The 13,627-nt window shown below is 37.4% G+C and overlaps 1 protein-coding gene across 2 annotated transcripts in view; it reads left to right on the top strand.

Moving 5' to 3' along the window:
* The window catches only part of chrm3a (cholinergic receptor, muscarinic 3a), an 86,639-nt gene extending 74,324 nt beyond the window's left edge, over positions 1-12,315 (top strand). Inside the window, exons 1-2 of one of the 2 annotated variants that reach the window (XM_008429244.3) lie at positions 1,113-1,625; positions 8,771-12,315. In XM_008429244.3, coding sequence (XP_008427466.1) covers positions 8,790-10,646 — 1,857 coding nt within the window. In that variant the 5' untranslated portion in view covers positions 1,113-1,625; positions 8,771-8,789 and the 3' untranslated portion in view covers positions 10,647-12,315. Of the gene's footprint in view, positions 1-1,112; positions 1,626-8,770 lie in introns of those variants that run through there. The other variant, XM_008429242.3, reaches the window with a different exon arrangement.
* Positions 12,316-13,627: the final 1,312 nt, after the last annotated feature.

A 13,627-nucleotide genomic window follows, 5' to 3' on the forward strand; every position in this document is an offset into this window, starting at 1 on the left:
TTGTAGTGATAAGATTTACTCTATTACCAAGTAAATGGGTGATTAAACACCTTTCTGAGGCAAATTGTAGCATCAGAGAGTATTTTTATTTATTTTTTAAAAATTTTATATAAATACAGTTTAGCTCCTTTCTGGGTTGTTTCAAAGTTGTGTGGGCTACTGACTGCATTCTAATTACTAAATTATACATTTGTTAGACCTTTTCCAAAAACCTATACAAATGAAAAAGATGATTTTCTGTAAGGCTCATTTTACCCATTGCAATTTTCTGCTGTTTTTCAGACACATCAGTTTTAATTGTCACCTTGGCCTTTAGCTGAGCTTCATCAGCTCCTTTTAAGTTGTAAGACTTAAACTATTACTTATGGTGACCCTGCAATGTAAACCACACTAAACACAACTACAAATTAGAAAACACAAGATTGACTAAGCACAAGTAATCTTAATATTGTTGTGTTTTCTTAATTTGCTTAGTTAATGTTGTGGTTCTTTTATATGCTGTGTAGTTATGTTTAATAATTTCTGGATGTGGTTTTCACTTCAGTGCCACCCTAATTACCAGTTATAATGACTACCAAATTGATATTTAGTTTACATATTTGACATTAATATTTAACTATCAAAAACTCAGTTTTATTGTTCATAAAACACAGATCTACAATGGGGACAAAAGAAGAGGGCTTTAACTTAAGGGGTTATTCAAGCTTAATGATTCTTAGTATACACACAGCAAAAAAGAGCAATTCATTGTGTAAAATTATGGAACAAGTTAAATGAGGAGCTTAAACAGTCAAAATTTAATACAATTTAAAAGGAAATATAAGGAGGTAATTTTCACAATACCGTATTTTCCAGACTATAAGGCGCACCTAAAAGCCTTAAATTTTCTCAAAAATTAGCAGTGCGCCTTATAATCCGGTGTGCCTTAAGTGTGCACTGAATCCCAAAATCTGTCCCTGACACAGAGATGTAAAGTATACAGTACATACGCTGGCAGTGATAAACCAATCAGAGGACATTACGTAATACGTAAAGTACGTACGCCAGCAGCAATAAACCAATCAGAGAATTGTTGTCCGTGTTCTGCAGCATACGCCTCCGGTAAAAACCAGACAGGTTTTGACACGGTGATGCGTTTGAAAACCAGGCAGGTTTTTACACGCATCACCGTCCCTGTTCATCTGCGACTCCATGCGCGCCCATCTCACTGCTATTGTGAAAAAGGAAGTGAAGCAAACTAATTCGGAGTTTACCGTCATTCCGGGAGGATCAACAAAAGAACTCCAACCGCTGGACATTGGTGTAAATAGGGCGTTCAAAAAGAAGTTATGAGCGGCGTGGGAGCGATGGATGACAGTCTGCGAACGCACGTTTACTGAGCCGGGCGAGTTACGCCACCATGTGTGAATGGACTGTGGATGCCTGGGCTAATGAATCTGCCTTAACTGATGTCCGAGCTTTCGCAAAGCTGGCATCATTGCTGAACAGCAACCTGGCAACGAGACTGACTCTGACAATGATGAGAGGAAACCTGGCATGTTTGATGGCAAAATTGCCCAGCTGTTCAATTCAGATACAGAAGAGGAGGACTTTGATGGATTTGTGGAAGAAGAATAAAAAACAACGTGAGTGTATCGTTACATAGTCGAATAAAGTTTAACTAAACTTACTGTTTTGTTTCCGTTACCTTTTTTGACCGTCTGTTTTAGCACGTGTTTTATAATCCGGTGCACCTTATGTATGGGTTAAATACAGAAATGGAGGCCATAATTGAGAGTGTGCCTTATAGTCTGGAAAATACGGTTTATAGAAATATGGCTGAGAGATGGCAGTAATGTGAATGTAAATCGAGGCTAACGCATATGAGTGGGTAAGGATGTATGGATTATTTAGACGTATGTAAACCCAGATGGAAAATTAATTAACCTATGTTCACTTTTTATTTTTATTTGATTTAATAATGAGGGTCCATCTGAAAAAAATGAGTTTATGGTGTAGGAGTTCATAAGTTTCTTACTTCTTTCTACCCCTTTTCGAGCATGTTAAGATTATTGTGGTTCAAAAAATATGTGTATTTTTCATTTCTTTTTCATGTATGTTATTTTATACTGCTATCATGTTCAAAATAAAATAAGTCGGGGAAAAAAAAGCAGAAGGATAGCAGCAGGTTTCAGCTACCAAAAGGCACATTCTGAAATGTTAAACCGTGTAATTTGGCAGGAAAAAGTCTTCTAGATGTTTTTGTTGTTGCTCAATGAAAAAGGAAACAACACAAAGAGTCCTGTCTCTCCATCAGCCACTTCATACTGTGGTCTTCAGAGAGATGTTGGAGCTATAATTATAATAAATTTGGACTCATTAATCACAGTACAAATATTTGCATACCTTTGGCATCTCTATCTCTCACTATATGTAGGTGTAATTTACCACAGTGGTTTTGTCACAAATGGCCTTTTAAATCAACAATTATTTTTCATAAGGCAACAATGTTAGGGGAAAAGGCTTGCAGTTTCTAAGCATGTGCGTATTTAATGGTAACTACATTTGGAAAACATTGTCAAAATTGCGGAAGCTAATTAAAATGTGCCCATATTTTCTTTAAGAGTTTTGTAATAATAAATATATACTAAAAGAGATGCATAATTACCTTACATAATTACATTTTCTTTAATGTGTTCAACTGTTCATAAGAAAAGTGGGGACACTGTTGGAGCGCCTCACAGAAAACTATAAAGTGCAAGTGAATACAGTGTCATGCTGTGCAAATAAAACGGTAATGAAAAGTCAAGTACTGAATTACTAACTAAGCAACATAACAGTACACATCTAAACTGGTATTAAGGAAATTTATTTGAGTTATTGCACATTTCCTTCTTTCTCAAAAAAGCACCACTAAGATGTTGAAGTGTACAATCTTACATCAGCGGGGGAAAAAAAACTGCAGTGAAATTCAGCTTCAGTTGATCTATGAGTCTACTGCTGCAGTACAAGTTTCTGCTATCTGTTTATTTTGTTTAGGGAAATTGATGTATTCTACAGATTACATTGTCCTGATTTGTTCACTAACTGTGTTATGGAAAAGAATAGAAGTCAGAATTTAGCATACACCCAGCAGCTGCTTCATTCCTATGGGTATAATTTTAGGGCAATCTAAATCCTAATGTACGATTTACCAGCTGCAGTTGTACATGATGTCATTAATTGATCTACTCTAAGATAACATGGCAGACTCTGAGTACTATAGTTTGTGTTTCCCAGCAAGCCTTTATCTTCATACGGTGTAGACAAAATCAATATCTCTGCAGCTGTGTGGCACTTGTTGCCTGATCATGTTTCATTCACCGTTTGCTCAGTGTGAACTGTGAAGGGCCTGTCTGTTAATGAGCAACACCACAGCATCGAATTTTGAAAGACAGCCGGAGGCTTTACTTCAAAACATTAATTAACAGGCAATTAAGGAATTAATCAGTACTGGCATCGACATAATGTCACTGCTTTTACTCTCCCTAAATCTCTGGGACTCAGAGATTAAAGGCTCACATAGACTTTGTTGCATAAATCACAAGTTCAAGTTGAACTTGTGATTTATGCAACTGTGTGCTTTTGGATCAGGCAACAGAAAATGGTTATCATTTACAAACCAGTCCTCTTTGTTTGCCTTTAGTGGTCTTGCTTCTAGGATTTCCAAAATTGGTACAGCGCAGAAAATTAAAACTGACCGTCTAGTCTAATGCTGTGCTGAAATGCAATGTACAAAATTATGTTGCACATTTTCTCAGTCATGTACAGTAAGCTCAAAAAAGTTATTCAGCTGTTCCAGAAAGAGCACCTGCCCTCTTAAATGTTTGAGACCTCAAACCTTTTGTTTCAGACCTCATGGTCTGAAATTTTGGCAAAACTTCATCATTATTTGCCTTTGAAGATGAAATGAATAACAGCTCGTCACTTTCCATACAAATATTGCTTAGATCCAGAGAAATCTAGCTTATCATGATATTCTAGTACTTAATTTGACATTGTGTTATATTAAGGTTCAAACTGAATTGTATGCAAGTGAATTTCAATCTGTGTATATAAATGAAGACTAAATGAAGCTGTTTCTTTTCATTCTTAAGTTATTGTTCATAAAAATAAAAATAAAATCCACATAAGACTTTCATGGGTGATTAATTTGAGTTGACTTAGTTTATTTTTCACAGCAGAGTGACTGTCCAAACCTCATGGTAGAAAATGCCTGGAATTTTGCAAAAAATCATGTTGATTTTTCCTTTTTTTATTTCAAATTGTTAACCAGATCATTGTAGCAATGTGACCACAAAGCACTTTTAGTAGCGATGAATGTTGATATAAAATTGATATAAATTGCACACAGATCTGTAAAAAGCTAAAATTTTGGTCAAAAAAGACTAAAGCTCTAACTTTAGTCTCATAGAGACTTTAGCTGTAGTAAATTGGGGTTGCAGAAAACCCCCAATTTACTTCAGCTGATTTCAATGTCCTGTTCTTCATCGCTCTCACAATCGTCAGCAGAATCAGATCTGTTGTTGTATCAACCTTGCAGACCACTCAGATCTTTTGTTTCAAATCTGCTCTGCATCCACAGAATCAGAACCAAACGTGAAGAAGCAGCATTCAGAGTTTATGCACCACAAATCTGGAACAAACTTCCAGGAAACTGCAGAAACACTGAGTTCATTTAAATCAAGGCTATTTGCTTATTTACTAATTTGCTTACAGTTGCCTTTGATTAAAAGTAGCTGAAAAACAGATTAATTTTGCTGATGGTATTTGACTAAATGAAATGTTTATTTCCTGTTCCCGTTGTAGTTGGTTACTGTTATGTTTTTTAAAGCACTTTGAACTGCCTTGTTGCTGAAATATGCTATACAAATAAACTGAACTTGATTTTTGTATACAGCTCTACCTGAAATGACACATTACAGAAATGAGAAAATGGTGACCAGCGTATTCATAGTGCATCCCAAATGTCTATATCACTACACATCGATTGCTCAAAATAGAAATGGAAATCCGCTGAGTTGCCACCACCTGCCCCAATCACCCAATTTAGACAGATTTTTGGAGTCGACTTGGACTGTTCAGTCCACCATGGTGGGACACCGTGCCTCTACAAGAGAGAATGCTTATGGGTTGCAGCAGAGTAAATAAGTATTGATCTCCTTGTAACTGAGCCTGCTACACCTATATGTACCTGAGAGTTAAACTTTCTGTACAATGCTTGACTTAAGGCACAGGAGTAAAAGACCTCACAATGATGTTAGAGCAGCTGCAGCTAGTCGCCCACATGATGGGAATGTTAATATCAACCAGCACGTTTTTCCTGAAAATGCATCCCTATTTTTCTTTAGAGTTGTCAGCTTTGTTTTGTTTCCTGAGCTGTGGAGATGTAACATTTTGTTCTTCAATATTTTACCACTTTTATTTGATTTTGTGTTACAACATAAAAAAGTAATACAAAGAAAGTAAATATGAGCAAAAGAAATATTTCCTTCTTTCTGTGTTAGTATAATCAAATTATTTGACCTTTGTTGGATCTGAATATTTCTGGATTCAGTAGACGCTTTTTTGCAGTTGTTTAAATGACAAAATAAAGAGATCGCCCCCTGCTGTATATGGATGTTTTTATAAAGTCGGCAGATAAAAATAATAAATATGTCACGGACGATGTTCAATGAAAAAAAACGATATGCTGCTAATGCATTTTTTCTTGTATTTGTAATTTCTCTCTTTTTAACATGCCAAGTTGAAAACAAAAAATGTGTTTCAGTACCTTCTAAGCTCTTATCTTCACCCACACACATTTTGCCCCTCTATACCAATTAGGAGATGCTCAGAATTCATTAAAAACATGTTGCTTTATCATATCCTCCATAAAATTTACTTTGTAGAAGTTTAAAGTAGGCTTTGTTCTCTTAAGAGGCTTATAAGCTCATCTATCATAAATGTTCCTCTCTTTCATGTACATTGTTTTCTTTTTTGCGGTTCTGTATTTTTATTTTTTTTTTCTCTTTTGGCTACAACACTTCTATTTAGCCTTGCGATTCAGTGCATGCATGCAGTGTGTGTTTGTGTAGATATCCTGCATGCAATGTACAGTATGCCTCTGAGCATGCTTGCGCACAGCAAAGCAAATGGTACATATGTGAAATGATGGAGCATTCTGTCTGCATTTGAGCATGAATCATGATGTGTCTCCAACATGGACAGCAGGGGTGTCCCTTGATAAATGTAGCAGTTTGTGTTCAGTGTCCCAAACGGTGCTGGCTGCTGGGGTTATTTAACAGCTCTGCGGGAGGTCCGAGGGTCTCGGCGCAGGTGTTGCTCTTACCTTCAAATGCTTGTCTGTGAGATACTATACTCTGCGAGAGCCATTTTCATTTTAATCAGCATGGGGCTGCTGGAGTCAGAAATCAATGTACGATGGTGTTGATAGCACTGTGGATGGACCGCAGGAAGATTCAGGAGGTTTTGCTTCTTCTCAGTTTGAGACCGTGTTCTTAGTTGATAATTGATGAATCGGTATTTTAAAAGCATACTAGAAAAACATGATTATATTTCAAATTTAGTACAACCTATGGGGATTGTAATAATTTCTTTTTTAAAATGTATAAAATATGACTTTTGAAACCTTTACTGCAATGCTGAGCACACCATTGAATGTGCATTTAATTTCTTAAATTTAGGCATAGGCTGGGTGCCAGAATCCCTGTCATTCTGAGTTTCTATGCCATGGACAAATCCATCAGAGAACTGTGTATGAAGCTAACGGGGGCACTAACTCAGTTGTACTTAACATAGAAAGTATCCCCTGTCTCCTGGTTTTGTTCTTTTGCTTGATGTAATCAGCTTGGCTTCCCAACTGTTATGATAAACTGAATACATTGTGTTTTTATTGGATTGTTTAAAATCCAAATCAAATCCGTTTTGTGATTCTATTGTCCTGACTTTAGGAAGAAGAAAAAAATTTGGATAGTATATGTGACTATTCAGTGATGTTGGACCTTCTATCTTCTTGCAGATAGAGAAGGTCCTCGGTTCTAATACTGGCCTCTTTCTGCTTAAAGTTTGCATGTTCTTTAAACATGTGACGGTTGGTAAACCTCTCTATGTTGACCTGTAATGGGTTGGCAATCTGTCGAGAGTATTCCTTTCTCTAGCCCAACTAACAATTATGCATGGATAAGCTGACGGTGGATGGATGGATAGAATCTGGATCTGTTGTAGTACCTTCAGATGACATTATAACTTGCCCTATATGAAGAAACTAAAATAAGCTGAGTTGCTATGAAGGTTCTTGTGAAGTAATTTTTCCTTTTCATTGAATACATTTATTCAGATGAAAGGTCGGATGAAAAAAATAAAAGTTCAGAAACAAGACTCAATGATAGCAAGGAATGATTAATTTATTATGAATTGCTTCTCATCAAAAACTCTTTAACCATCTTTACAAGCTGTGCCATTAAGTGGGCACTAGATGCTTTCACATTCATTTTAACGTAACAATCTTTCCCTTTCAAATTAATCTGTGGTCAAGTTGCGTAAACCACAGAGATCATATCTAACAAATAAAAGGGTTAAATCGACATGTGTTGCTGGTAACAAACAGCCTCTGACATCAACAAGCCTTTTTATCAGGCCTCTGTGCTGTTTCTGTGGTGAAGGAGGAACCGCTCAGTAAAGGGCAGGGAGCCATTACGGTGTGTTTAATCAGTGCATGCCAATAATTAGAGTACTTCAAGCCTTTTCAGACTCCTCTGTTCAACCTCTGCATCTGTTGGTCTTACAGCAGCGGTATGAAATTATTTGAGTGCGGAAGTCAAAGTAAGCGATGCATTCAGGTCAAACAAATTGTTTCCCATCGTATTTTCCATTTGTCAAGACCTGGTTTGACAAATAACATCTATGTCTTCAGCTTATTTTGTCATGTGTGCAATGGAATTGTATTTAATAAAAAGAAAACATTTATCCTTAACATGTATGAAGCGTAATTTTTTTCAGGTTTATCTGCATCTCTCACTTAGCCAGGTTTTGTAATTTTTGCCTAGTATAGTGCACCAATGTTACAATTGGTTTTGTCTTGAAGTATTTTTAAAGTTATAACTAGTCCCATTTTGTTAGTGTTAAAAAATGCTTCACATCATGTGATGGCATAGTTTTCTTGGAAAACTGTTGCTGTGGTATTTTAACGAGAAAACAGTTTTTGGTCTGTAGAAAAACGTCGGCATGATTCATTTGTCAGTGAATTAAAAAGATGTCTATGGTGTCCATACACCCAATGTTAAATAAGTTACAGTATCAACGCTGAGATTTTTGCAGACAGTAGGCAAACGTGTAAAAACATAAATCCTGTGTATGGGGGAAGTTACTGTGCAATGTACTACATATCATGAAAAACAAGCAATGAATGTACTTCCTGTTCAATTTACTCTTGTAAAATCTTGATGATGTTGTTATAATAATTATATAAAGAAATACAGTACAATATAGTGTACATGCAGTTTGTTTCAAATTACATGTAAATAGATTGAGAAAAGTTAGACAAACATCTTTGGTCAACATGCAAGTTGTAGTGTAGTCCTACAGCCTCACCTGCTGGACATTAATAGCATTGTCAGCTATACTCATGTATTTTTCTCCTTTTTATCTTTCTTTTTCCCTCTGTCCTTTTCCCTTTTAATTCCTATATCCCACATCTTATTCCCTTCCACTCCTTCCCCTTATTTCCTTGTTTCTTCGTCTCTTTCTTCAGAATATGCAAGAACATAACAATGAGCTCCAACATCACGGACCCTGGTCTCATCTTGACTGCCGACACATCGCCGCGAACAGCCGGAGCCTACTCTCAATCCAGTGCGCATCACAAGAACCTTAATTTCACTCCTCAACCTGAGAATGAAACACCCCGTGACCCTCTTGGTGGTCATCCTGTGTGGCAAGTTGTCCTCATTGTTTTACTGACAGGCTCGCTGTCGCTGGTCACCATCGTTGGCAACATTCTGGTAGTGGTCTCCTTCAAGGTCAATCGCCAGCTGAAGACAGTCAACAACTATTTTCTACTGAGTTTGGCCGTAGCTGACCTCATAATAGGCGTAATCTCCATGAATCTCTACACAGCTTACCTTATAATGGACTACTGGGCCCTAGGCACATGGGCCTGTGACCTTTGGCTGACTATTGACTATGTTGCAAGCAACGCATCAGTTATGAACCTTCTGGTCATTAGCTTTGATCGCTACTTTTCTATAACCAGACCTTTGACCTACCGGGCCAAACGGACCACAAAGAGAGCTGGCGTCATGATTGGCCTAGCCTGGCTTGTTTCTCTTGTCCTGTGGGCTCCAGCCATACTGCTGTGGCAGTATTTTGTAGGTCAAAGGACGGTACCCCAAAACCAATGCTATATCCAGTTCCTTACAGAGCCAATCACAACCTTCTGCACAGCAATGGCAGCTTTCTATCTACCTGTGACAATAATGAGTATTTTATACTGGCGCATCTATAAGGAAACCCAAAACCGTTCAAAAGAGTTGGCGGGACTGCAAGGTTCAGAAGGTCGTGGAGGGCCAGGGGGAAGAGCAGGAAATAATAAACGAGGTCAGAGAGCTCGCTTTGTACATCAAACTGGAAGTTCTAGGAGCTGTGGTAGCTATGAGTTGAATAGGATGCCTAAGAAAAAGAGCACATGTCAGGAGCTGGTGGGGCGATTCCACTGCTGGCCAGGTGTTCGTTCTTGGAGACCTGGAAGTATCAGGCATGGGGATCGTGATCCGGACCAGAGCAGCAGTGACAGCTGGAACAATAATGATGCAGCGGCCTCTTTGGACCATTCTGGGTCCTCAGAGGATGAGGACTGTGGGGGAAGAGAGATGATTTCTCAAAGTCATGCTATTTTTTCGATTGTCCTCAGCCTCCCTGGCATTAAGGCTGCAGTCAACTCTCAGCTTACCTCTTGTGAGGATTTGGATGTGGCCTCAGAAGAGGATCCACTGAGGGGAGACAGTTTATCAACAGTCACCACTACCACAACTGCTCCCATTACACCTGAGGGAACAAACAATACAGAAAATAGCTACCACCAACGCTTCAGTTCACGCAAGACACGGTCAATGTCCACCATTCAGGCCAAGTCTCACCAAGGGTTTCTGGATGATACCCCATCAACGACTGCCACTGATGGCTCTACTACCTGCACGACCACCAAGTCCTCCTCTGTCCCCCTTTCTTTTAAAGAAGCTGCTATGGCAAAGCGCTTTGCCACACGAACCCGGACTCAGATCACAAAGAGGAAACGGATGTCTTTAGTGAAGGAGAAGAAAGCAGCTCAAACACTCAGCGCCATCCTCTTAGCTTTCATCATCACCTGGACACCGTACAACATCATGGTGTTAATCACAACCTTTTGTAAAGTTTGCATCCCGCAGACCCTGTGGGCAGTGGGCTACTGGCTGTGCTATGTAAACAGCACAGTCAACCCCATGTGCTATGCGCTTTGCAACAAGACTTTCCGAACAACCTTTAAGATGATACTGCTGTGCCGCTGGGATCAGAAGAAAAGGCGAAAGCTGCAGTTTCAACAGAGGCAATCAGTGGTCTTCCACAGGGGCATTCCCAGGGAGTCTACGTAAAATAACTGAGTAATGAGTCGGTTGTTGACAGTTTCAACATTCAACAAAGGACAATGGAAATACAGGTTTCTTGGCCTAAAAATCCACACTGTCCTTGTCAGCTGTTATGTAAAATACAGCAACACTACATGGTGGTCTTGTGATGTGTGTTTATGTTGGAGCATCAATGTACTTTGGCAAACGGGTGCCAGCGGGAAGTTTTGCCTGAGGCGAGGTCCACAGATGAAAGTTTTGTCTTTCTTATGAAAGAATTCTTTACCATTTCACTCTAGTGCTTCTGGCAGAAGATGACGAGGAAATTATCACAAAGGGCTTTTAAAAGGCATTGCAGGACAAATATGGAAGTGCAATTGACAAAACGTAAGCATGTCCATGTAAGGGATTTACATTTCTTACAACTTCCCTCTGTGGGTAGCTAGAACTGTAATGTGTAGACTGGTTTTACATTTCAAACAAAACTGTATGTCTATAATACGTTCCTGAAAGCCACAGTAAAAAGGAGTCTTGTGTTCACTGGCTTCTACATTTTACTAGTTTGCAGTGACTTCTTAAATGGCATGTGTTTTTTAGCAAAACTTCTGTGGATTATATTTCTACATCGATTTAGCTTTCTTGTGTATCATGAAATATAAAAGTTCTTAAAATGTGTCCTTACTCTCACTCATCAGAGAACTGCTTTTTTTTTTTTTCTTTGCCTTTTGTGATTTTCATCTTTGGTTTTCTAGGTACTCCAGAGATTTTGAGCCAGTTTAAAAATGATACATTTGATGAAGTGAGTTGTGAATATATTGTGGCACCACAGTGAAATGCTGTTGTGTTCAATGTGATTGTTGTGTTTTTCTATGGTGAACACAATGGGTACTTTGGTTGTGTTTTCTGTGCTTGCAGTTTCCTGTCAAAAGCAATGACTGTACAATGATGAAAAGGTTCTGTGTACATTTCTGACCTAGTATACTGAGACAAATGCACACAAAGATGTACATTTGATTTGCGCTGGCTTGGTTTCTAACTTTGAAACTTCTAGTCATGAAAGCAGCAATTGCGCCCTCTGGAGGGATATCTGATTGCTACAATGCAATTTTAACATTTACATAATAGGTTCTAAATTGGGACTAAAGAGGAATATATTTCCAAATGTTGAGTAACTCCAAATAGATTATCCATGCACACTCATGGTATAACTATGATTTTACTTTCATGTGTTGAGTTTCTTCAAAGTATTATAAAGCCATGTCACATGATTTGTACATAAAGTTGAAACCTTTTTATAGTATACAGAGAAATATCAAACACAAAAACTAAAATGAAAAATTAATTTGGTGTTTTTTTGCAATGCACATTAGTTTTTTTGAGGGGGTGGGGGGGTTAAACTGCAGAAACATTTCTAATGATGTGCAAAAGATAGTGAAGGTAAAAGGTAATCTGTAATATAACGGGTGTCATGAAGATAAATAAATTATTATGGTGAATGTAGTGTTCATCTTTGTTTTTGAATTATGTGCAAATTGGATGTCCAAATAAGACACCAACTGCCAACCGTAGGTATTTAGCTTGCTTTGAACTTAATGTGCTTCAGTGTCATCATCAAAATATATTTTTTTCTCTCTCTTAAATTTATTTATGTTCAAGTATGCCTATCATTATATTTTAAATAAAATGTTAAAACATGTTTTTGTGTTCATATTTGTGTGGTTTTCCTTAATATTTTTGATTTTACTTTCCCTTCAAATACACAGAAATGTTTAAATTATTAGTGTCCTCTGAGAGCATGACCTCATAATTGTTATGACTTCATGGGGGAAAACTTAGACCATTGTTTTGATAATGGAGTTCAATCTTATAGATCATCAAAAATAAAAGTAATTCATTAAATTCTTCTTATAGCATTTTTTTCAAAGTACTAATTGAAATAATGTTAATTAGTGCATACAGATTTATAAGATTATCAGCACCTTCTTTAATACATGATAAATGATTGAAAAGATGGCCTTAAAAGTGGCAACAGGCCAAAAGTGGAAAGAAAAAAAACGAGTTGTGATAGTTTTGGACTGTGCAATCACTTTTCTTCTATACGATTCCTATGCCAGCTATAAGCTTTCCAACTCCTCAACAAATATTAACTGAATAAACACTGTTGTTCTCTTATACATTCATATAGTTTTATTTGGCTCCACAATGAGGTCTGATTTAGTTAGTGAAGGGAGTCAGAGACGGTGCTAAATGGGAAATGGCCATGAAGTTTAAACATGTGACGAGCAAAATAACAACTTCATGTGACCCATTGATAAGGAGCGGCCCAGAGACGGAGACAGACCACCATTTGTGTTTTCAGCAGTCAGTCACTAAACCAGCAACGAGAATACAGCAGCCAGGCAAGTATAGCACAACTTTTCATACTGGAAAATCACTCATCATACCTTACTGTTGAATTTAAAAGTAGATTTTGTAACGTTATACTTTGACTGCTATAGTTTTCTTCACTTGCCTGAAAAGGAAATTAATGGTGTGTTTGTATTAGCTGAGGACTCATCCTTATAATGTAAGAAATTATTAGTTCTATAGTGTGTAGAGTCAACAAGACATTGTATACGGTACAGATGTTGCTGCTTTTCTAGCAGCAATTATGATTTAAACATCTATTTGGAAAGTTTTTATTTAATTGTATTTGTTTTTTGGGCATGTGTTTGCTTTCATACACATGCTGGGGACAGTATGTTTTTGCATTTTTATGAAGTCTTGAACTAATTTGTTGTGATTTTTTAACTATTTGCTAAGCACTTGTAAATATCTAAAAAACCAAATGCCTCAAATATTTGATCATAAGCAGAGATTGTTAATTTTTTGATTGTTGAACACTTAAATTAAGAGTTTATTTTTTTAAATAGAGTTGATTAGTGTTGGAGAGTTAAGAGGAGTCAGTGGGTGTAGTTCTTTGTGATTCTATTGCACATCACTCAGTTATAAATTGCGGTCAAGAGGAG

This window comes from Poecilia reticulata, chromosome 15 (genome assembly GCF_904066995.2).
Source record: "Poecilia reticulata chromosome 15, P_reticulata-male-v2, whole genome shotgun sequence".
In the NCBI taxonomy this organism is placed as follows: Eukaryota; Metazoa; Chordata; class Actinopteri; order Cyprinodontiformes; family Poeciliidae; genus Poecilia; species Poecilia reticulata.